The sequence below is a fragment of the Rhineura floridana genome, chromosome 3 (assembly GCF_030035675.1).
Source record: "Rhineura floridana isolate rRhiFlo1 chromosome 3, rRhiFlo1.hap2, whole genome shotgun sequence".
NCBI classification, from domain to species: Eukaryota; Metazoa; Chordata; class Lepidosauria; order Squamata; family Rhineuridae; genus Rhineura; species Rhineura floridana.
The window spans coordinates 52693120-52718174 of record NC_084482.1 but is presented as its reverse complement, the minus strand read 5'-3'; the positions used below and the strand labels follow the sequence as shown (position 1 = coordinate 52718174).

Genomic DNA, 25055 nt, shown 5'->3' with positions numbered 1-25055 from the left:
GGAGCAGCTTCGAATATAGCACCCATCTTCTTCCAAGATTGCATGAGGCAGAGTGCCTGGTTCTTTAGGTTAAGAATGTGCCCAAGTAGTGGTTAAATGTTGGAGGCAGGAGCCAGGCAAAGCCTAGCCAAAATTGAACTTCAGAGCAGATTCATTTTGGCTTCAAAAGCCAGATCTCTCCCATTGTTCTACCTCTTGAGCAGTAAACTAGCACCCACAGAGCAACAGATGTTGATGGGTGTTCCTGTTTTGCTCTGACCCTCTAGGCAAAGAGCCAAATCAGATTTAGGCTCTCCAGTCAGCTCAGAGGTGGTAGCAGCTGCTTCAGTTTCACCTATAGAGTCTCTCGGTGGAAACTTTGGGGGAGCCACTTGTCTCCACACATTATTTTTCCATATTTTTAAAAACGTTTTTAAAGCTGGTTCATTTTAATACATTTTTAATGGTGGTTGTGTTTTAATATATTTTGAAGTCTTTTTATGATGGTTTAAAGTGTTTTTAATGCTTTTGTTTGCTGCCCTGGGCTCCTAGCGGGAGAAAGGGTGGGATATAAATCAAATAAATAAATAATAATAATAAATATGTCTATAGTATAGGAACTATTCACAAAAGCATGAGCCAAGTCTCTGCAATGTGGTAAATGTTTTAACATCAAGTCTGTATTGTAGGCTGGAGTTCAGAAATAGGATATAGATTTAATTGTAATAATTGACTTTATATCTTGTCACAATCTGGAATAAATATCTCCCACATCTATTCTCTATAACCATTTCCCTCATCCTGGGCATTTCTTGAGCATGTGGGAGCCATTTATTGCTTTTGCTTTGAAGCTGTTTTGATTACCCCCTGATTACCTCATAATTATATAGGCAACATGTTGTGAAGGTCATTACTGAGGAAGCCATGGGGATGAGGGGGTGAGGGAGCAAATGAAACAAACTATGTGTTGTGTATCAATAGAGAAGAAATTGAGTGTTTTGAAAGTCTTTCCTTTATTTCATGTGTAGATTTTTTTTTCTATCGGCTGGCTGGGTCCTGTTAGTTAGCTGCCTTTGCAGTAGCTAGTCTGTTGGGTAGAACACAGTTGATTAAGATTTAAGGAAAGTACTTAAACAAGCAGCTAAAATCCTGTGTTGATTATTTCCTATATCTGTATGTAAAGGTTCTTGGAAATTGCTTGGGTTGTTAAAGATAACATTTTTATTTCCATGAGGCCAAGCCATATCATTTAACTACTGCTCCCTCCCCCTTTCTTTAAAGGAAAAAAACCCTAAAAAGTGATGTATAGTTTACAATCCTGTTATCTTAGCATACCTGAATTTAAAGTAACAGAGGTTGGCGCAGGGAGAAAAAGATGGGTCATTTTCCCTCTAGAGTTGCCCATGTATTCAGCAAAGTTCATGATCATTGAATTGATCTTTTATCAGAGATAAAAGGTAGTTAAGAAATGAAAGGTAGTTAAGTTAATAGAAATACTTGTCCAGCATACTGGCAAAACTGTTTAAAAGTATGGGAATGGTGCCTGTATTGTAGTCAGTTTTTTGCTTCCTCTTAAACATTTAATTAAAACTAAGATTCACATGTAATCTATGTGCACAGCCAAACATTTCTGAGCTTTTTTCTAAGAATAGGCATTCATAAAACTGCTCTTTAAATCAACACAAGGAGCTTTGGTCCATGTTGGCACCTTTATTTACAGATATGGAGCTGTGGCAATTACTCAGATCAGTTGTCATAGTACTGGCATTGTTGCACAGCAGCTAGAGCATGTGCTGTCCCATCCTCATGTCACCTTAAAGTTTGCCTAGGCTCAGTGTTGTGTTAACACATCAGGAACTCTTGCGAATTTCACCTTTGATCTGTAACCTGTGAAGCAGCCCTGAGGTCACATTAGAAGCTTCAAAGAAATATATCCTGGTATATCAGCTTTCATTGCAGTTTTTATGGGTTTCACTTTAAATTGAAGCATATAGACTTAAACTTGTCCAGAAGCCTTATATAAAACAAAAATAATTTTGCTGTTTTGTTTATTGGGTCAGTAGTGCTAAGCACTTAACCTTACCTCGGCTGTATAGAGAAGGAACATCCAGAGTGTTTAGATAATCTCACAAAATCCATACTTTTAATTTTCTTCTACATTGCAGCAAAGAGAATTTGCATGACAAGGTGTTTTCAGATCAATGAAATTTAGAAAATAGCTATTATTACTATAATAATATATTTAGATTGCTTTTCTCATCCCCCACCCAGTTCAGGTACTTCATAGTCATAACACAAATTTAAATCAATAATTAAACCAATATATAATGTTGTACAAATGGTTCAAGCTAATAGGCTTTTAACTAGTGTGGGATAAACCTTTTCCCTTCAAGAGATTAAATATGCAGCCTTTGCATCAAACTATTTAGGCAAAACTTCTTAAACTATTGTAGTTTGCTTGATTGTTGAAGATAGCCAGTTGTTATCAGTTTATGGCCCACTCTTGAGAAGGTATTTGAAAGGCTTCTGAATTAAAACTCAGCTGGTTCAGATGGCCCTTTTGCTGAATGCACAGATTGAAGAGAGAGGTGAAGCACTGTTAAACAGAGATTTCTGTGTGCTCCATGTCACAGAGACAATGTCAAGACACTCTAAGACAGTCTCCCCAATGACATGGAGCATGTTCAGGCCTGTTAATGCTGACCCATTACTTAGCACCATTTCCCCCTTTCCTTCATCCTGTGCATTCATTGCAACTACATCAGCGTAGGGAACTGCAATTTACTGAGTCAGACCATTGATTCACCCGCTCAGTATTGTCTACACTTACTGGCAGCAGTTCTCCAGGATTTCAGACTTGTGGCTTTCCCAGTCCCACCTGGAGATTCTAGAGAGTAAACCTTGGACCTTCTACATGCAAAGCATGTGCTCTGCCACTTAGTTATTTATGGCCCTTTCCTCCAAGTGCGGAAGGAGTAAAATCCAACTCTTCTCTAGAAACAATGTTCAGATTTTCCTCCTGTTTTCATAATAATATTGTGAATTACTGGGAGGTACACTGCATGTCAGTGTAGGAATCATTGTGTTGAGGAGGTGGAAAGTAGTCCTAACATGTCTATTCAAGTAAGTTCTATTTAATTAATTGGGGCTTAATCCCAGATAAGTAAAGTTAGGACTGCAGCTTTGGACTATGTTTGAATAATGTGTCTTTAGAGAGGTTGCCTTGCACACAGGGGTGTTAGTCATCCAGGGTCTCGAGGGGTCTTAGTCCACCTACTTTTTTGGGAGCAGGGTCCCAGCAAGTTCCCTATGACTCCAGCATCCTACAAACCAATGAGCAAGAAAAGGGTGTGTGTTAGTCACTGAGAAGAGTCTTCTAACATGCTTCCTTGTCTTCTCCTGCTGATTGGAGCCGATAAGAGTGAAAGGAGGTGAGTCAGACACTGAGGAGACTCTTTTCAGTAGCAAACACTCCCCCCTCTCATGCTGATTGGCTCCTAGAAATGTCTGTTTTTGTGGAAGAAGGCATTAGCAAGGATCTCATTCTCAACCCAGCAGCAAAAAAGAGTGTGTGTGGCTGTGACTATCATGAAGGGACCCTGCACTTCTTTATTTGCCACTACACTGCTGCTTACGCAAGAAATACTGTAGGACTTTGATGCAGCATATATGCATCTGAGTCTAGAACTTTCAAAGGGGCTTACGAAGAGCACTAATCCTTAATAAAGGATTTTGTCAAGCCAATCAGAATAAAAACAGGTCTTCTCCAGGATGAGCTCAGTATCATGGACTTATATACAATGTAATTTTGGGTGATGTAGGACTTGGAGTATAGTATATAGTATAGTAAGACTTGAAGTATAGTAGATATTAAGATATTAAGATAGCACTGAGAACTTACTGAGAACACCATGGTTCACTTCAGAGGTAACCATTAACTTTTAATTTTTTAGTACTTTGGTAATTTGAGACTTTATTTTGCTGCTTGTTGCTTAGTCTGGATAAAGGAATGGATTCTATTGAGGAATAAAAGATTATTGGATTTGGAGGGTCACAACCTGAAGTGGGGATGGCATGGATATCTATGGTATGATAAAGTAAAAGTTAATGTGGATTTTAATAATCATTTTATAAGACGTCCTTTGTTGAATATATGGAATAAATACAAAACAAGGTTTTTTTTGAAAATACCACTATGTGTTTCAAGTCAAGAAGCATTTTATAGAAGAGAAATGGCTGGAAAAGAGAAATGGTTAACTTACCAAGAACTATTAGAAAATGTGCATGGTGAATATATAATGAAAGAGAGAGAACAACTAATAAAGGAAGGATATAGTTCACAATGGTTTGCCTATTTACAATTGTTAGAAAGATTTAAAATGGACAAGAAAATGTATGGTTTTGAAATAAATAAATCTGATTTTGAAATAGGTTTGTGTACAAATGATGAATGCATAATTGCAAAAATGTATAATTTTTTATTAAAAATGGACATGGAAGAAGAACAAGTAAAAGAGTGTATGGTTAAGTGGGCAAAAAAAAATGGTTATAATATACAAATGGATCAATGGGAAAATATGTGGAAAAAAGGTTTGAAATTTACATTATGCTATAATCTTAAAGAAATTTTTTATAAAATGATGTATCGTTGGTATATGACTCCAGAAAAGTTGTCAAAAATGTATAGTAATGTTTCTAATGTATGTTGGAAATGTAAACAACAAGAAGGATCTTTTTATCATATGTGGTGGTTGTGTAAACAGGCAAAATTATTTTGGGCACAGATAGGTAGGATGATGCAAAAAATCTTAAAGATAAATATTCAGTCAAAACCAGAATTTTTTTTATTGGGTTTTATGGATAAACAAAAGGAAAAGAAATATGGAAGAATAATATTATATATGATCACGGCAGCAAGATTACTATATGCACAAAAGTGGAAAATGGAATCGATACCAACCATGGAAAAATGGCTATTGAAATTAATGGACTTAGTAGAGATGGACAAATTGACATGTCTTATTAGAGAAAAAACGACAGATACATTTCTTAAGGAATGGAAGCCTCTTTTGGACTTTTTGTTGAAAGAAAAAAATGAAATGATGATAATGGGATTTAACGATTAATTAAGATAGACTTTGGAAAAAAGTGAATTTCGTATGTTCTAGGAGACAGGTTTGATATATATTATATACTTATAGCTGATCTGTAACAAATCGGAAGTCAAGTTTTTCTTTTTATTTTATTTTTTTCTGTTGTATTGTTTTTGTTGTGTTTGTATTTGTTTTTATAAAAATTTGAATAATAAAAAAATATTATAAAAAAAACTTTTAATTTTTTAAAAAATGCTAGAGCAAGAACAAAATTGCCTCCTAACAAGCAGATAAACATTTTTTCTAAAGCTTTTGTGTTGACTAAACCTTACACAAAGACTGAGCATGAATCTTGTGTTTATTATACAATTTAAAATACAAAGAACCATCCTCCATCCATTCTGCAGGAACTTCCTGTTGTGTACCTCAAAGACCATTTGTCCTACCCAAACCTGCTCAGCCCCTGAGATAAGCTTTGTAGGTTCTTCTTTGAGTCCCACTATCTTTTGTGGTAAGACAGATGGTGACACGAGACAGGATATTTTCAATAGTTCCTTCCCCAGAGAAAATTATGTGGCTCCAGCTTTGTTACCTTTTTGCTGCCTAGGCCTCTTAGTTGGACTAATATATGATTTATCTTACCTGCATGCAGTTTTCAGTAATGTTAGTATCTGTAGCTATTGATAATGTTCTGTTCCTGTTCTAATTATTTTTACATTATTTGTTTTTAAATTCTTACAGAATCATAAAAAATAGAATAGTAGAGTTGGAAAGGGCCTAAAAGGCCACTGCGTCCAACCCCCTGCTCAATACAGTAAGCCAACTTGAAGTGGCTGTTCAGCTGCCTCTTGAATGCCTGCAGTGTTGGAGAGCCCACCACCTCCCTAAGTAATTGGTTCCATTATCATACCACTCTAACAGTTAGGAAGTTTTCCCTGATGTTCAGCCGAAATCTGGCTTCCTGTAACTTGAGTCCATTATTGTGTATCCTTTACTCTGGGATGATCGAGAAGAGATCCTGGCCCTCCTCTGTGTGACAATCTTTCAAGTATTTGAAGAGTACAGGCATACCCCTCTTTAACATACGCAATGGGACTGGAGCATGTATGTAAAGTGAAAATGTACTTAAAGTGAAGCAATTATCTATGCATGTACTGCACTGCAATCGCCGCTAGATGGCAGCGGCTTCATGCCATTAAGTGTCCGTTACTGCGAAGCGCATACATTGAAGTGGGGTATGGTGAAGTATGGAGCATGTACGTTATAGTGAGGTGACTTTTAGTGAAGCAACTTTAAGTGGGGTATGCCTGTACTATCTTTCAAGTATTTGAAGAGTGCTATCATATCTCCCCTCAGTCTTCTCTTCTCAAGGCCAAACATGCCCAGTTCTCTCAGTCTCTCCTCATGGGGCTTTGTTTCCAGGCCCTGACCACCCTCATTGCCTTCCTCTGAACTTGTTCCAGTTTGTCTGCATCCTTTTCAAAGTGCGGTGTCCAGAACTGGATGCAGTACTCAAGATGAAGCCTAACCAGTGCTGAATAGAGGGGAACTATACTTCATGTGATTTACAAACTATACTTCTGCAAAGAGCATTTGCCTTTTTGCAGCCGCATCGCACTGTTGGCTCACATTCAGTTTGTGATTAACAACAATACCCAGATCCATCTCTGATCTGTTCACTGATCTAGGAAGCCTTTTAGAGAAGAACAGTAGGATGTAAATAAGTGGAAGTAAACTAAGGTTTGTTGTAGGACCCCTGATTTATCTGGTTAAGGAAATTAGCTACAGCAAATAAAGGGATAACCTAGCTTCGGTTGTCTATTCTATGATAACCTCTAGGTTAGAGTGCTGCAATATGTGGGGCTGCCTTTAAAGATAGTTCAGAAACTACAGCTAGTGTAGAATTCAGAGGATAGGTTATTGACTGGGAGCATATTATACTGATTCTGGTCCGACTGCACTGGCTACCGATTAGTTTCCAGGTTCAATTCAAAGTGCTGGTTTTTCCTTACATGCTTTATATGGCTCAGGACCACAATACCTCAAGGACAGCTTCTTATCATATAAACTGTGGCATACCAAGGGAGGTGCAGAGGGTGGCCACATGAGAATGGGCCTGTTCAGTGGTGGTTCCCCTGGCTGTGGAATGCTCTCCCCAGGGAGACACGCTGGCACCACCCTTGGCAATCTTTGGGTGTGAGGCTAAGACCTTTGACCTAAGACCTAAGGCTAAAATAAGATATTTTAGTGGGGTGGTTTAGACTTGGTCTTTATTATGTTGCTGGATGAGCATTTTATGGATTTTGTTGGTATGTATTTATTTATAACAGTATGTATATACTGCTGTCTTGAAAACATCAGGTAGTGTTCAGCAACATAAAAACATTTAAAATCAATACATTTAAAAGTAGAGTTTTTTTTTAAAGAAATCTGTTTTTGTACAAAAGTAAGCATGGTCAGACATTGAACATTACCGTGTTATCTTTCCTCAGGCAAGCTTGGGACCTGGCTGTGGATATATGCCTTTCTCAGTTGCCCACCATTATAGAGGAAGGAACTGCCTTCAGGGTAAGTCACCAAGTTGTTGCTTGAAACATATATGGGCCAATCTGTAGGTATCAGCTAGTACTCCAGATCCCATATTCATTCTTGTCTTCTTAGACTTCAAGATATTTCCCAGCAAATGCAAACTGTTCTAATCACTTGTAAGCTATTGATGTATCCCAGAGTCTTGAGTTTTCATTTTAAAAAAAGAGTAAGTCTCTAGCCCTTATAGAAAATAGGTTGTGAAGCAAATGTGCAAGTACCCTTCTAAGTAATTTCTGTGAAATGAGCCAGCCTGGTTACTCCTGCCTGTCAGTGTTATTAGCCAATGAGTGTAGTAATAGCTGTGATTAATAAGTGAGTTGTTTGAATACCTGGCAATAGGCATCCCTAGGGTCCTGAAGAGCTGCTGTTTTGCCCTTCCTTTTAGTGCACCTTTCCTGCTTTTGTCTTATTTTCCCTAGTCCTTGGAATCTCCATAGTTTGCCCTTCCTTTTTCTCTAGCAACTAAATACATCTTTCCTGTGCTGCCTTCACCAGAGTTCAGGTAGTGCGTAAAAATTATTTTCTGCAACTACTACTACACAATAAGCTTGTGTGAATGTTAAAGAATCCTCCTCCCCCCAAAAAAGGTAAATGTGAAAATTTTACAAAGAGGCTTAGGCATGTCTTCTGCTTTGCAGGAGCTAAAGACTAGAGACTCATTAAGAATTCATGGTATAGTGAACTTAGAGTATGATGGTAAATATGTCTATTCAGAAGTAAATCACTTTGTGTTTAATGGGACTTACTTCCAGTTAAGTGGATACAGGAGGGCAGCCTCGGCTTTGGTTTAGCGCTGGCATTGGGGTGAAAAGCAGGTTTTTGTGCCTTTCACAGCTGTATGGCAAGCAGAAATTCAACAAGTCAAGCCTTTTCTAGTATGGAAATACAATTATGGGAAAAGCTTCACCATGACTACTTTCTAATTTTGTATTATGCCTTGTGTCCCATGGCAGGCATTTTGTGATGCTCTCAAAATTTGAAATGAGCGCTCTAGTCCAAAAAGGTTGGCAACCCCTGATATAGCTAATACAGAGTTTAGTCTAATTTAAATCATCTTTGTGTATTGTTTGTTATAATGAGAAAGCTGGCTCTACTTTCATAGGAGGGAGAATTCCTATTGGTGTATGTATGTATATACACTCATGCACAAGCACTATATATATGCTGACAGTGTGCATAGTGCTTTCCAGAGTATAAGAGGCCAGGTCCCTACTCTGAGTACCTTACAATTTCAGATTTTACACCCAGAAAACAACAAAGAAGGGTAGGGAAGGCAGGGGTAAAAAACAAGAAGAGTGTGCAATTATATCAGTTGCACTTGTCAAGGTGTTGGACTCTGATCTGGGAGACCAGGGTTCGAATGCCCACACAACCATGAAGCTCACTGGGTGACCTTGGGCCAGTCACTGCCTCTCAGCCTCAGAGGAATGCAATGGTAAACCACCTCTGAATACTGCTTACCATGAAAACCCTACTCATAGGGTCGCCATAAGTCAGAATCGACTTGAAGGCAGTCCATTTCAATTTCCATTGTGAATGCACCAGGGGAGCAGGAGACCTGACCTCCTCTCTGAGATATTGTACCACCCTACAAATTTGTCAAAATGTAAACACTATTTGGGTTGGTCTTTCACAGTCTAATCCACTTCCTGTGTAGCTTGGAAGAATTTGGTAACATGTGCCTCAAAGCATATGGTCAGTGGTCACCCATAGTCTCCCACCCAAATGTAAATCAAAGCTGACCCTGATTAACCAAGCCAAAAAGCTGTTAGTCTGGTATTTAGTTGATTGGTTCCTACTGAGCATGCCTGCAGTATCATAGACTCCAATGTTAATTTTCTTAAATTTATTAAAAATCAGCCATGCATTTTTTTTAACTTTTTAACTGCAGAAGATGAAGGTCCAAGAATGGGGCTAGGTCGGTAATACGAATTATGAGACCACTGACAGAAAAAGTCTTGTTTCCCAACTTTAAACTCTGGATTCTCTCTGAGTGTTTTGTGTATTGCCATGAAAACCTAGATGGTTTTAAGCAAGCATTTCTGAGTTTAGGACTATATGTTTTGTAAGATTTTGTTTTGAAATGAGTTTATGGGAAGCAGCAGAATGGCACGGGTGGTATTTTCAATGTACAGTAGGGCCCCCACTCATATGGCAGGTTAGGTTCCAGACCCCCACCGAAAAGCAAAAACTGCCAAAAAGGGGTCAGCTGTAGCGCAGGGGTCTGGAACTTAACCCGCTGATCGCGCCAGAAGAGAAGATCAGCTGTAGCATGCTACAGCTGATCTTCCCCTCCTCTAGGGTGATCAGCTGGAGTGCGGGAGTCTGACCGCTCCAGAGGAGGAACAGCTGATCTTCCCCTCCTCCGGTGCGATCAGCTCGAGCGCGGGAGTCTAACTGCCCCAGAAGAGAAGAAGATCTACAGCTGATCTTCCCCTCCTCCGACGCAATCAGCTGGAGTGCAGGAGTCTTATCGCCCCTGAGGAGGAAAAGATCAGCTGGAGTGCAGGGAGCTCCAGCCCCCCTCCAGCTGATTGCCCCGCTAGTGCCATATTAGCGGAATGCCGAAAAGCGGGGCGCCAAGAAGCAGGGCCCTACTGTAACATGGTGGAATGCGAAAAATCCATGCTGGCTACATTATACAGCTACTCTTGTGGCTGTTTAATTCAGGAGCTTTGGAGTGCAGGTGACTCAGTTGTAGCAGCAGGCCAGGAATACTGTCAGAGCTGTGAACACATCTTATAGTATAAAGGTAGGTGTGAAGAAAGCCAGGTAGAAATCAATTACTATAGAACAAAGGACCCTCTGAATGCTGAAGGGGTGAAAATGATTGTGTAGTCTGTGTTATAGTTTCTAGAACTCTGAGCTGGGCATACACCTACCTGGCAGGTAGTGATGTATGTGTGATAAACCCCATCTTGGAAGCTATCGCAACACTCTGTACTTTTTGGAGAAATGCATCTAGATATATTACACTGACTGGATGAGAGCCCAATATAAATTTATTGGACTAAAAAAGTATATAGCCAGTTCACTAGCAATGACAGCAACAACCTATGGCCATAGAAATGAATTATTCCTATACAAATGATTAAAGCCTTGAAGCTAATGACTAGAGGGAAAAACTAATGTGTAACCTACTGCAGTGTGTTTTGACATTTCTTAAGAAAGACTCCTCAACACAACCTGTACTTGGCTCATAATATTCCTGCCTTTTGTGGTTGCAAGTGAATAGCAATCTAGTCATACGAATATTAACAAATTCTATCTTCACCACCTCTGAAAAACAGCTGTGGATCTTTGTTCAAATGTGTTTGTCAAACATTATTTATTTAACATGGCTTAAAAAAATCTGTTTCAGGATTTGTCATTAGCAAGCGTTTCAGTGTAATTCAGCTTACCTAATTGTGTGACAAACAAGTATGTCAGAATACTAAGCTTTTTAGAGTAAAGGTGCTCACCTTTAGTTTACTTCTGTATGTCTGAATATTGGACATTTTAAATGCAGATGAAATGAAACTGATTTATAATTAAAATGTTAATTTTCTAAGTAATGTAGCCAGAAGCTCGCTTCAGCCACTGCTGCACTGAATGGGCAATGAGTATAAGGGCTCCCATCCCTGTTCCTCATCTCTCCTTCTCCTGCATAACTGGCTTGAGAGGAAACTACCCCGTTTGTTAAATCAGTTTGCTATGACATCCATACCAGGAAATGTTGGTAAGCACTCCCTATAAACCAGCCTTGCAAATCACAGTTTCATCTTGGCTTGCAAGCCACCTTCATAGATATTGCTTAAACCACCGTTTCCTTGTTCAGACATCATGGGAAACTGATTTAATAAATCAGGAAGTTTGCTCTCAAGCCAGAGCTGCAAGGGAAGGAGGAGGAGGGAATGAGAAAAGAGGGAATGCTTAAGTCACACTGCAACAAACTATGATTTGTTGGAGCAGTAGCTTTATGTCTGAAGCAGAGTCCTGTTCTTCCAGAGGTTTTGTAGTTCAGTACCAGCTTTGCTCTCATATCTCTCATATGCTCATCTCTGACTGCAAAACCCACTCATTAAATGTGTTCACAAGATAACTCTGTTAGCTAATTTAGAATAAGTACTGCCCTTTGTTCTTCCAGTTTTTATCATTTGTTCTTGAACATTTCTCCCAATGTGGCTACGTTGTTTCCAGTGTTTGGCCAGCATAGAATCTTGCGCCTAAGAAAGAAGCTACCAGATTTGAACTGTATATAGACTGAGAAAAGAATTGATGATTATGTGCTTGGTTTATGCATTTTGGTTTTCTAAACCCTTGTTTGGTTGACTTTGCCTAAGGATTTTCTTTCTCTTCTCTTTTGAAGGATTGGTGAACATTTATAAGCAAATAAACAGCTCAACATTTGATTGAATTTTAATCCAGTTTTGCCAACTTCTGTTTGTTTCCTGTTCTTCTGCATAGGCTAGGAAAGAGTTCATCTTTCCATTAAATCCTTGCTTTTGCTGGCCTCTAGCTGTTAGTCAGCTTTTGTGTTACAGCTGCATTTTAAACTCTATGCATTGTAAAACTGAAGGGCTTAGTTTGCTATTACATTGCTTTTACACACAGTGAATTGAACATTACTGAACATCCTTGATCCTAACTCCCATTTCCTAATCAACGTTTTGCTCTCCAATCTATCAGGAATTACTGTGCAGCAGACTAAGTTAGCTTCTGCCAGCCAGCAGTAATCCTATAAGAAATTGTGGTTTAATGGAGGCTTGAGTGTTAGCCACAAGGGAGAAAAGAATTTAAGTATTATTAAGGTTAGTCATTCAGTTTTTTAACTGGGCTGGCAGACGATGGAGTCAGAATTTCAGATGTCAAATGGTCTCACACAGGATTTCTTAAGCATCATTATAGCAAGTCTCCCAAGGTGAAAGAACAAACAGTTTCAACCTACATGAATGTACCTAGGGCAAATTAATAGGCAGAGCTCATTCACATTCTAGGTGAAGAGTGAGGCATAATTTAGGGGAGGAGGGAGCATGGAATGCTTTAAGATACTCAACAGAGAGAAGCAAAGAAACAGGAAGCAACTCGTTCAAGTGATGATGGATTGTTCCACACTCAATCATAAAATCAGACCATACAGTTTCTTATGAAGTGTGATAAGTGTAGAAGGTTACTTCTCTGCTGTTCACATTCTAGCCTTCAAAACAGACAACTGCTTGTGGGACTGTAGACAAGCCCAAAGTGTAATTTTTTTAAAAAAAAAAATCCCCAAAAATATTATCAACAGAAAATTAACGGGACGGAAGCTGGTAAGAATAGAGCTCTGGCCCTGGGAAGCAGTGTTGTAAACATAACTCTGAAAACTGGGCTCCCGCCATTTAAAATATAACACTGCATTGCTAATACATTTCAGTGATGTGATAACACTGGTAATCATGCCAACATAACAATACAAATTTGTGTAATTTGTAATCCATAAACTTTCTGTGGGTGGTATTCTACTAGATTTTTGTGCTAGCACAAGGTTTAGCACTAGCACAATGAGATTTTTCTTTTTTCCTCCCGCTCCCCATGTACTCTGGAGGGGTGGGGGGAAACCCAGAACCCAGAATTTGGGGGGCACAGGGGAGGAGACGGAGGATAGCTGACAGAACAATCTGCTTAGCACCATGTTGAATACAACCCTTTGTTGTTGTTTTTCAAAAAAGCAGGCTATCAAAAGGAAACAAAGTGGATTATGTAAAAGATTAAAATATGCTAATAATAACATACTTTTAAAAAACAGATAAAATGTGATAGCTTTAAAGCCAGCAGAAAATGTGCATATCTAATTAAAACAGCAATAAATCAGTCATAAAATGCCTTCTAGACTAATCAACTCATTTGCAATGTGGTGTTGGAGGAGAGTTTTGTGGATACCATGGACCGTGAAAAAGACAAATAATTGGGTGTTAGAACAAACTAAACCAGAACTCTCACTAGAAGCTAAAATGATGAAACTGAGGTTATCATTCTTTGGACACATAATGAGAAGACGTGATTCACTAGAAAAGACCATAATGCTGGGAAAAACAGAAGGGAGTAGATGATTCCATAAAGGAAGTCACAGATGGAACTTACAACATTTGAACAGGGTGGTTTATAACAGATGCTATTGGAGGTCGCTGATTCATAGGGTTGCCATAAGTTGTAATCGACTTGAAGGACATAATACACACACATACTAAAAGCGGTTTCAGTGCCCATCTGAAGATGAACTCATTCTGGAAGGAAGGGTGGGATGTAAATTTAATAAATAAATAAATAATAAAGATGGGAAGAGTGGGAGCTTGTCAGAGAGTTCCAACACTGTGCTGCCACCATAAATAAGGCCCTCTGCTAGGTCCCCCAGTTAGATGTCTTCTAAAGATAAGCCATAACTCCCGGTGCTCATCTCAAAGCGCAGGCAGGTTCCTTTTTAGGCTGTTTACAAGCTCTATACTATTTTCCTGCCATCTCCAAAAACTCGCAATAGGCACAAAGCTGTAATGGGTGCTTCCCTGCTTGTCCTGGATTGTCCTCCATTGTTCTTAGGAAGCATTGGAAATACATGTTGATGATGATGAATGCTATAGGTATAGGGTTTATTTGTTTATTTATTTGATTTATATCCCGCCCTTCCTCCCAGCAGGAGCCCAGGGTGGCACCAAAAGCACTAAAAACACTTTAAAACATCATAAAAAACATTAAAATTCATTAAAACAAAACAACTTTAAAAACATTTTTTTAAAAAAAGGTTAAAAACATATTGTTTAAAAAAAGGTTTAAAAGTATCTTAAAAAGCAATTCCAACACTGAAGCTGACTGGGATAAATAAGGTCTCAACTTAAAAGGCTTGTTGAAAGAGCAAGGTCTTCAATAGGTGCAGAAAAGATAACAGAGATAGGGTTGGAGGCAGGAAGACACTGGGAGTATGATAGGGGTCTTACTTTAGAAGAGGCTAACCTGAAATGACTTATATCAGTCATGCCCAAATTAACTCATCTGAGGTTGCCCCATCTGAATAAGTGTCTGTCACTGTAGAATATTTTCTCATCAAGTGGAGCTTGCAGTCCTGAGCTGCTTGTTCAGTGATCTGGTTAATGTGCATGTTCTTTATGTTGTGCTTTTCACACTCTGAGGCTCAGTTTCAGAAAGTGATGTACCTGGTAGCTTCTTTCTTTTACACTCAGTTTGCATTGAAATAGTTGAAGAGAACTTGTCTTTGGGATTTATTTCCCAGAGAACCTGTGGCAAAGTATCTTAACAGTCTGACAATCTTTCATGAATGTTTCAGTTGTAAGCTGGACTTTAGCATTCAAATTTACTGATATTAGCATGGACTAGCAGGAAATAAAAAATGGAAAATAGAATTTGGATTCTATCTTTATTATTGAATCAAGTAGTGACCTGTGAAGGAGCTCTCGTGACCCATGTGCAGGGGGAGGGAGGGGGAGCAGGGAAGTGTTGGCTACCCATGTGGGGGGCGTGCTGGCAACAGTAGGGGTTGGCGAGCAATACCCCTCGTAATACATATTTATTGTATTGAGTTATTTGTACACTGTTTAGAGACTATTATAATTAAGCAGTATATACATTGTTGAAATACAAAATAAATAAATAGAATTAAAATAAAATAAGATTTCAATTCAATTCTAGTTCCATATTAAACATAATGCTAGTTCCATATTAAACCATACCATATTAAACATAATTTAAACCATATTAAACATAATTCTAGTTCCATATTAAACTACAACGGAAATAAATCACAATATACACAAGGGGAAGGAGGACCCAGAAAGGACTTCAGATCTCCTTAAGTTCTCACATAGTTCTAAGAGAGTATGTCTTACACAATGCTTCAAACCAGTTTTGCACTTGTATACGTATATAAGATAATCAGAAGCTTTCTTAGATGTTTATGTCCTTGAAAATATGGAATGTAGGTATATTGTGCATACCATTTAAAAAAACATGGAGAGATGAGTTTTACTTGTGTGGTTTTTTTTTAAAGCAGACACCATCTTATAAGACTTAAAACTGTATGTCTGAATGTGAATGTCTTTGTCAAGACGGAAGAACATTTTTCATTGTTGCTGAATCATTTTCACCTTGGACTCAGTAAAGGCAGATCCATTGCACTAAATATATGAAAGCATATCCATGAAAAGGAAATGAATTTATGCCCTGTCAAGTTTATAAGTGGGAAATGTGCTCAGCAGATTAACCATTCAAAATTTATATATAAGAGATTTCTCCCATTTTCCTTCCTGTTTTAGTAGACAGATTATTTTGAGTAGTTGGTTCTCATCAGGCTTTAAAATCATTGTTGAACAAACTTTTGCTAATGTTACACTGAGGTAATAAAAAATATTTCTGCTACTTTGTACTTCTTTGTACTTAGTAAACAAATCAACCTGGAGTTCCTGCTTAGCTTGTTGACATAAAGTCGTTACCATTTATAATGACCCAATGCTCATTGTTTCTCCAACAGCACAGCCCGTTCTTTGCTGAACAGTTAACGGCATTTCAGGTATGGCTAACAATGGGAGTAGAAAACCGCAATCCACCTGAACAGCTTCCCATTGTACTGCAGGTGAGTTGTCTTGGCAAGCAATAAGACTGCTAGCTGAGGCCGCTGAAACATGTGGACAGCCAGCCAGCTGCAAATTTACTCTGTATGTGTGTATTTACGTGCATGCCTTTCCCTGACTGCTTTGATCTCTGCCAGATGGTGCGTGGGTAAATAAATTATGTGGATTGCATCTGAGACTAATTGGAGCTGATTGTTTGCTAGGCCTTTGCTGAAAAAGACACATTGCACACAAGCACAGTCCCATTGCCCTACCCCTAAATGATCCCCAGGTGAGCATAAATTGAGGTTGTAGGCTTTGAGTCAGTGCTACAGAATTTAATTCCTTCACCTGTCTGTTTTGTCTGTGTATCAGGAAAACACTGAATTGGTCGCCCTGATGGATAACCTTTATCAGGAGAAGGACAGGGGAAGTGCGACCCTGTCATTCTCACTTGATCTCTAAGCAGCTTGTGATACTATTGACCATGGTATCCTTCTGAGCTGACTTGGTGAGATGGATATCAGAGGCATTGTTTTACAGTGGTTCCGATCCTACTTCCAGAATAGTTTTCAGAGAATAGAATTGGGTGATTATCAGTTGTGCTGTGAGGTGCCTCAGGGTTACCATCTCGTCCCCAGTGCTGTTTAACATGTATATGAAGCCCTTGGGAGCAGCCATCAGGAGATTTGGGGTGATGCGTCAGCAGTACACTGACGATACCCAGCTCTATTTTTCTGTAACATCTGAATTGGGAGAGGCTGTCCTTGACCGTTGTCTGGACTCAGTGGTGGACTGGATGAGAACCAATAATCTGAGTCTGAATTCTAGCAAGAAGAATGCGCTGTCAGTTGGTGGTTTCGAGTTTGGATAATTGGTCAATTGCCTGCTTTGGATGGGATCATACTCGCTCTGAAAAAGCAGGTTCCTAGTCTGGGGATACTCCTGGATCCATCCTTGTCACTAGAGGCCCAGGTGACCTCAGAGGTTAGGAGTGCCTTTTACCAGCTTTGGCTGGTAAGACAGCTGCGGCTGTTTCTGGACCAGGATAGCCTGACCACTGTTTTCCACACACTGCTAATCTCCAGGCTGGATTACTGTAATGCACTGTATGTGGGACTGCCTTTGAGGTTGGTCTGGAAGCTGTAGCTGGTGAGAAATGTGGCAGCACGGCTGCTCACTAGGGCAGGGTATCGCTAGCATATCACCCCACTGGTGAAAGAATTGCACTGGCTACCTATTAGCTACTGGGCCACGTTCAAGGTCCTGGTTTTGGTGTACAAAGCCCTATACAGCTTGGGACCAGGATACCTGAAAGATCTTCTTACCCTTATATACCCAGTTGATCACTGTGCTTTGCAGGTGAAGGCCTCCTGCAGATACCATCTTCTCATGAGGTTCGTTCTGCACCACATAGGAAGCGGACTTTTAGTGTTGTGGCACCTACCCTGTGGAATTCCCTCCCCATCTTTATCTTTTCAGCGCCTACTGAAGACCTTCCTCTTTCAACAAGCCTTTTAAGTAGAGACCTTATCCCAGTCTGCATCTGTGTTGGAATTGCTTTTTAATATGTTTTTAAAGCCTTTTTTAACTGTGTTTTTAAAGATGTTTTGTTTTAATATATTTTAAAGTCTACTTTTAAGATGTTTTAGGGTGTTTGTAGTGTTTTTGTTTGCAGCCCTGGGCTCCTTCTGGGACTAAAGGCTGGATATCAATTTAATAATATAAATGAAATAAAAATAAATAAAACAGTGTCCTCTCTCTACCATCCACAATTTAATGGCTTCTAGTGACAATAGGGGCTTGTCTGTCTGTTGTAAGAAAGGCACAGGCATTAAATGAACGTTGTTAGCATTAAATGGATGGATCTCTTTAGTTATACAATTTTAGCAGTAGAGTCAGGAGAGAGACTGGCTGAAAAAATGTCCTAGATGCCATATCCAATGCATAAATGGCTGTCTAGTTCAGAGCCGGGCCAAATGTCAATTGGCAGGTGTGTGAAAGAGTAGCTGCTTTCTGTTTAGCTTGGCTTGTATTGTGGTGCTGGTCATACTTTGTGTATGTGTCTCTCTCAGTTATGTCATTGCTGTTTACAGTCAAGAAGCAGAGTTGTACAAAATAAATAAATATTATAGATAATTTTCATGCAAAAGAAACAATTGTACAACAAAATCTAGACGTTGCTGAACCTCTACAAGGATACATCAGCATTATCCTTCACATTTAACATCTGCAAAATACCCTAGCCAGAAATTAATTCACATTTGCTCATTTTTCTAAGCCGAAAAAATAGCACCTTCCATCATTTTTATAAAAAATAAAAAATCCACTGTATGGCAGTACATTTTTTTGGATCAACTAAAATGCCGCATAACAATGAGCAAGCTTTCAAGCTCTCCAGATTCCTCCGTCACACAGTATGTTGAACAAAACAGGGGAGGGAGAGGAGGAGGAGGAGGAGGAGGAGGAGGGAAGAAAAAATTGGGGAGTGGTGTTGCTGCTCCTAAACCCTGAAGTTTAGTAACAGTTTTGAGCTGGAATGCAGGAGCTTTAATAAAGATAGAAGTGCCTTAGTTCTCAAGGTGCAAAACAGACTGTAAGATGCATCCAGGCCTATTGGAACAATAAAGCAAAAACTGATGTCCCCCCATTTTTGAGAATAAAGAATCTAGTAGTTACTCGTTTTTGCCTTGAGCACTAACTGGAACACACAGGTTCCTTGAGAGGCAGAGAATAAAAAAAGCAAGGGCTCCTGCTGGGAGGAAGGGCGGGATATAAATAAAATAATAAATAAATAAATAAATCATTATTGTAGTATCCCATACCTTTGAGAATTATACATTGATACTTGGGAACGTTTCAGTTTTCTGATAACCTGCAAGTGTAATTCTGACTGCAACCAAAAAGTGTATTGCTATTTCCTGCAATCCTTTGAAGGCACTTGATCACATTTTGTTTTCATTTACAGTATTTGAAGTTAGCAATCATAGGCACTTCCTGCTACCTATCCAAGGGCGTCCATTTTCCTCTTTTATAATGGGAAAGAACTCTCGTTCCCACTTAGATCCACAATCTTGCATCATAGCTGACAGTATCATCAATCTTTGTGAGTCTGACTCTTCATTTTGTAGAGCCTCTGAAGCCCGGGAGATCATTCTACAGGAGGGGGTGATAGATGGGCAGTTTACCTCTGACAAAGCCATGGAGATAGGGAGATTTCTTATCCAGCATCAGATCTGCTGAGTGACTTGACACCAGAGGGCTGCTCTGATAATTAATTTTGCCACAATATTAAGATACACACCTGCTTCCCATTGCTTCTTAGGGAGAAGTGACTAAGCCAGTGTAAAAGCGAGCACAGAGGTGAGGATTCATTAGGGCAACCAAGTTCAGATTGTTTCATCAGATTTGAATCATGATGTGATTTAATTATGTTTGGCAAAGTATGTAAATGTTTCAGTCCTCTGAAGTGCCTACTTGCATATTGCATCTAAATTTAAATAAGTGGCCTAGAAGAGAGACCTCACTTCCCCGCTCCCATTTTTCTCCCCCACCCAGCCACCCAACTGTGTCTTTTCCTTGAAAAGAGGGGCAGGTGTGTGGGCACAACACCAGGCATTTATGCCAGGTTGTAATAATTACAGGAAAACTGTCTTTTTGTAAAAGGCCTTTTATTGAGTTTTTAAAAAATGCAGTCCCTTTAGAATCTTGTTCTCTTGAGAAAGTCCTGACAGAAACAGATTACCCATGCAGAGAGGGTAGAGGCAGAAAGGGGAGTGGCGGGGGGAGTGGGAATAACAACTTCATAGGGGAGGAAAGTTGCCCAGTATAGTTGGTATATGCCTCAGCAGTTGATTGTAAATCCTTGGGGAAGCATTTACCTTCCAGGCTATATGCAGTGCAGCTCAATAGGATTAGCAGTTGCTTTGTTGGAGGTGAAACCTAATTGCAGATGCAAAGGAAGATTTTGTTTTATCAACTGCTGCTTTTTAATAATGGTGTTGGCTACTGTTTGACTTGTGCTGTCTTATCATTTTCATACAAAACCTCCTTGAATGTATCTATTCCAGCTTTGGGTAGGAGGTTTGGGATTTTCACAGAGCTTGGAAAAGTTACTTTTTTGAACTACATCTCCCATCAGCCCCAGCCAGTACCATGGAGTTGTAGTTCAAAAAAGTAACTTTTCCAAGCTCTGGATTTTCATATACACATCTTCCTGTTTTCAGAAACAAAATATTGAGAAATAAAATATTTTTAAAGAAATCATTCTGTATCCATTTCTAGCTTGTGAAAAACTATTTTTATTATTATTGTTATTTACCTGTGTTGTCTGCTATATCGTAGCCAGCCATGTCTTGACAAGGGCTGAGTGTATTTTGGTGGTGAAAAGCTTTGCATCCCCCCCATCAACTATTGGTGAGGAGGCTGTGAAAAGGATGAATATGTTTGCCCATTCTGAATGAGGACATGAAGCATTGTCCTCATTTGACTTTGTGAATGTCATCATCTGATTGGCTACATGGCATCAGGAAGCCTATTCAGAGTGAGACAATTCTTTCTCCCCTTATTCTGATTTCAGCTTGGCTGTGTGATTTGACATTATCACATTGTCGGTGAGATCCCTGACAGGCTGGGATTGCCTTAGGAGGACCCATTAAAAAAAAAAAAAGCATCTGTAAATGGGAGGTGAATAGTGCACCTTTCCTTACACTTCCAAGTTTTTCATGAGTGACAATAATTCACTATAGCTGTAGTCTTGAGGCACTGTTCAAATGTATCAGAACTAGTTAAGTGACACCAATACATTTTATGGGATTGCATAAAGGTAAAGGTGGGGGTTATGCTAAGAGTGAATACATCTGTGATAGTATTTTATGTAGCCCCCCCTTGGTGCAAATGATGATTCAGATAATGTTAGGAGCATCTTAATAATTAAGACACCAATTGCCTTTAATCTTGCTACTCTTGTTGCTTTTACAATTTTTTTTTTTAAGATTTTCCAAAATGCAAGCATAAATTGCATACTTGGATTCCAAAGTACTTATACATTGCTTGACTCATTTTCTCTAAAGTGTTTAGTCTCCAGGTGAGCCTACCCATCTTGGCCTAGAAGGCTATGTGTATAAGAGATGGAGCCTGGGTAGGGAACATTTAATCTAGCCTACTTTCTTTCAGCAATAAGGGTTTGTGCCTTCAAGCCAGGCCAGTCACCAGAAGCCACTGTAGGGACAAAGGAGCCTAGTGCTGTGGAGATGTTAGATGGAAGTGTTGGGGAGCAAAGATGGATGCTCCTGAAGGCTACAATTCTAAACACACTTACTAAGGGATTGAGCCCCATAGAACTCAACAGGACTGACTTCTGAGTAGATATAGTTTGGATTGTGCTGTTGGTAAACCTTGACTAGGGATCCTCTGAAAAGACATCCATCTCCAAGCAGAGTTGGCAACCCCCTGCCTGGAATGCCCTACCCTTATCTTTTAACGTGGCTGCTCCAAACATCTTTACAGATTTGACTCTTCACTTCAGAAAGAAGTCTGAGAAATGAGTAAGAGTAAGAAATATCTTTTAAAATTGTTTTCAATTCACTCTTGAATGCATATCATACCTAGGGCAGATCCACACAAGTCATTTAAAGCACATTCAACACCCACTTGAAGTACATGAATCCCACCACAGAATCATGGGAACTGCAGTTTGTTAAGAGTAGTGAGAACTATAACTGTGAGGGGGAAATGACACTTCCCAGGATTCTTTAGGGGAAGTTGTGCGCTTTAAATGCGAGTTCGATGTACTTTAAACGTATTGTGTGAATCCACTTAATAAATTTTGCCTGCATGTAAATTTTTTTAATTAATTTTTCAAAATGGAAATGAGCTATAAACTGTAGTGGGTGACCATGGGCTACTCACCATCTCTCAGCCTATCTGCCCCTCAGGATGAAAACAATGGAGAACCATGACCACAAAGGCATACTTAAAATGTAGAGGAAGTATTGTACAACCATAGTGTGAAATCGGATACTTATTGGCACACCGTATGACATAATATTTATATAAGCATGACTATCAAATAAGTTCATTATTTACACAACCTGTAAAGATATTTATAGTACAATCCTATGTTTACTCAGAAGCAAGTCCCAATGTATTCAATGGGGCTTACTCAACCAGGGAAAACTGTACCCTCAAGTGATAAGGAACTTGTTCTTTTAACAAGCCTTTTAAGTTGAGACCTTATCCTAGTCTGTGTCTGTGTTGCTTTTTAATATGTTTTTAAACCTTTTCTTTTAAAAAAATGTTTTTAAAGCTTTTAAAAATGTTTTTAAAGATGTTTTGTTTTAATATATTTTAAAGTCTGTTTTTATGATTTTTAAAGTGTTTTTAGTGCTTTTGTTTGCTGCCCTGGGCTCCTACTGGAAGGAAGGGCAGGATATAAATCAAATAAAAATAAATAAACTTCATTCACCCAACCCAAAATTTGGAATCATGCCACTTTAAGCTGTTTTGCAACTGTTTATACTTGTTTTATGGTTATTGGTTTTTAAAGCGATTTATTTCTTATTGTGAACTGCTTTGGTTTCCAATCACCAACCCTACCTCACAGGGATGTTGGAAAGGCTCCACACACTCTCTCTCTCTCTCTCTCTCTCTCTCTCTCTCTCTTTCTCTCTCTCTCTCTCTCTTACGTGTAGGTGTAAAAATACACTCCATATAATAGTTTATTGTCAAACCAGTTGGTCATTGAGGAACATATTTTTTAAAAAAATCAGTATTAGTTTCCTACATAATAAAACCTGTGATACCTAGGTAAACCCTGTCTAATTGCTTTAAAAATAAGATTGGAGGGGGAGAGAAAGATTTACAACACAAACACAAGTCAATCAATCTTTATTGATACGGTCATAGACCAAAAGACATTTATAAATAAAACTACATACGTTTATAATAAAAGGTTACAAAGTTGCAGTCATGTTAAAACAGTAAAACAATAAAACAACAAGGAAAACAGTTACAGTTGGGTGGCGGAAGCTTCTGAAAGGATAGATGCCTTCCGAATTGATTGAGCCGCAAAAATAAATTTAGCAACTGACAGGATAGTATCCTTATTAGCTGCTGACAAAAGATGTAAAAGTAAACAGTTAAGCGGTTTGTAGGCGTATTTATTTATGATGGGGGTTATGAATTTGGAGCGAATATCGTCATATAGGGTGCACTCAAAGATGACATGAGAGAGAGTTTCTATGGCGCTGACACCACAAAGGCATAATCGGTTTGCATACGGGATACGTTTAAATCTCCCTTCAAGTAAGGCAGAGATAAGACAGTTAAATCTAGCCTTTGTAAAGGCTAGACGATATTTGGGGATCGTAAGAGTTTCCAGATAAGGGGCACTGAGCATAGGCACAAAGCTCAGACCAAAGTGAATAGGAGAGCAGGTCGAGGTGGCTGCAGTTATGGAGCGTTGGAAGTCCATATCGTTGATACGAGTCCGGATAGAATGTTTAACTGTCTCTGGAGCGAGGGACATCAGATGTTCAATTGAGAGGCCAATACTTGCAAGGTAATTTGTAAACGTACGGGCCCATTTCGAGGTAAAAGAGTCTTCCCAGAGTAAAGGGAGATAGCCAGTAGATTTTTCATAAGACATTTTAAACCAGAAATTTAGGGCGGCCAACCACGCTTGAGACTCAAGTGAGACTAGGCCAGATTCTAACCTAAGGACCGCCGCAGGAACGCACCTGGGAACGCCAAAAATTTGTCTGAGAAACAAGGAGAGAACTGCCTCCGCAGAAGAGTTGAAGGCGCCAATCCATAAAGGTACCCCGTAGAGAAGTTGAGAAATAGTTTTGGATCTAAAAACCTTTAGGGCTGCCGGAATGTATTGTCCTCCTTTAGTGAAGAAGAACCTTCGAATACCACTGGCTGAGTTGCGAGCAGTAGAAATAGCCCCTCGGATATGGGGATTCCAGGACAGAGAGGAATGAAAAAGTATACCAAGGTATTTGAAATGAGAAACCTGTTCTATTTTATGGGTATTAATTGTCCATGCGTGAGCAGGAGAGTGCTTGGCAAAAGCTAAGATCTTAGTTTTGGAAAAGTTTATAGATAGTTTGTTATCATGACAGAAACTCATAAAAGCTTTAGTTAGGCGTTTGAGTCCTACTTTAGAAACAGAAAGGAGAACAGCGTCATCTGCATACAATAACAAGGGACAATGCAGGTTTGCTAACTTAGGGGGGTGGAAGTCCGGGGATTGACAATAAAGGGACAGATCATTCATGAAAAAATTAAATAAAAGTGGGGCTAGTATGCAGCCTTGTCTAACTCCTTTTGTTGTAGTAATGGGGTTTGTGAGATGACCTTCACGACTACATCTAACACGAAAGGATGTGTGGTGGTGCAGACGGCTAATTAAGAAGAGGAGTCTCTTGTCGATCGTAGATTTTGCGAGTTTCGCCCATAGTATCTCCCTAGGGATGGAATCAAAAGCCGATTTCAAGTCGACAAAGGCAACAAACAGGCCGTTACCCCAGCGGTTCTTGTATTTTTCAGCTAAGTGATTTAAAATCACACAGTGTTCTATCCCAGACCTACCTTTCCGGAAAGCTGCCTGCTCCCTCCCAAGGATATTATCCTCCTCCAACCAAGATGAGAGTCTCTCTTTTAAGTAGCAGGCATATAGTTTGCCAATAATGGAAAGGAGGCTAATTGGGCGGTAATTTGCTGGGTCCTCTTTGTTCCCTTTTTTAAATATAGGGATAACTATGGATTCAAGCCAAGACTCAGGGAAGCATCCGGAATTATTGATCAGAGTAAAGAA

General features: G+C 39.2%; 1 protein-coding gene across 5 annotated transcripts in view; it reads left to right on the top strand.

Moving 5' to 3' along the window:
• The window catches only part of RPTOR (regulatory associated protein of MTOR complex 1), a 502533-nt gene that overhangs the window by 309491 nt on the left and 167987 nt on the right, over positions 1 to 25055 (top strand). For all 5 annotated transcript variants that reach the window (XM_061615781.1, XM_061615780.1, XM_061615782.1 and 2 more), the window contains 2 exons: positions 7565 to 7640; positions 16156 to 16257. In XM_061615781.1, coding sequence (XP_061471765.1) covers positions 7565 to 7640; positions 16156 to 16257 — 178 coding nt within the window. The remainder of the gene's footprint in view (positions 1 to 7564; positions 7641 to 16155; positions 16258 to 25055) is intronic.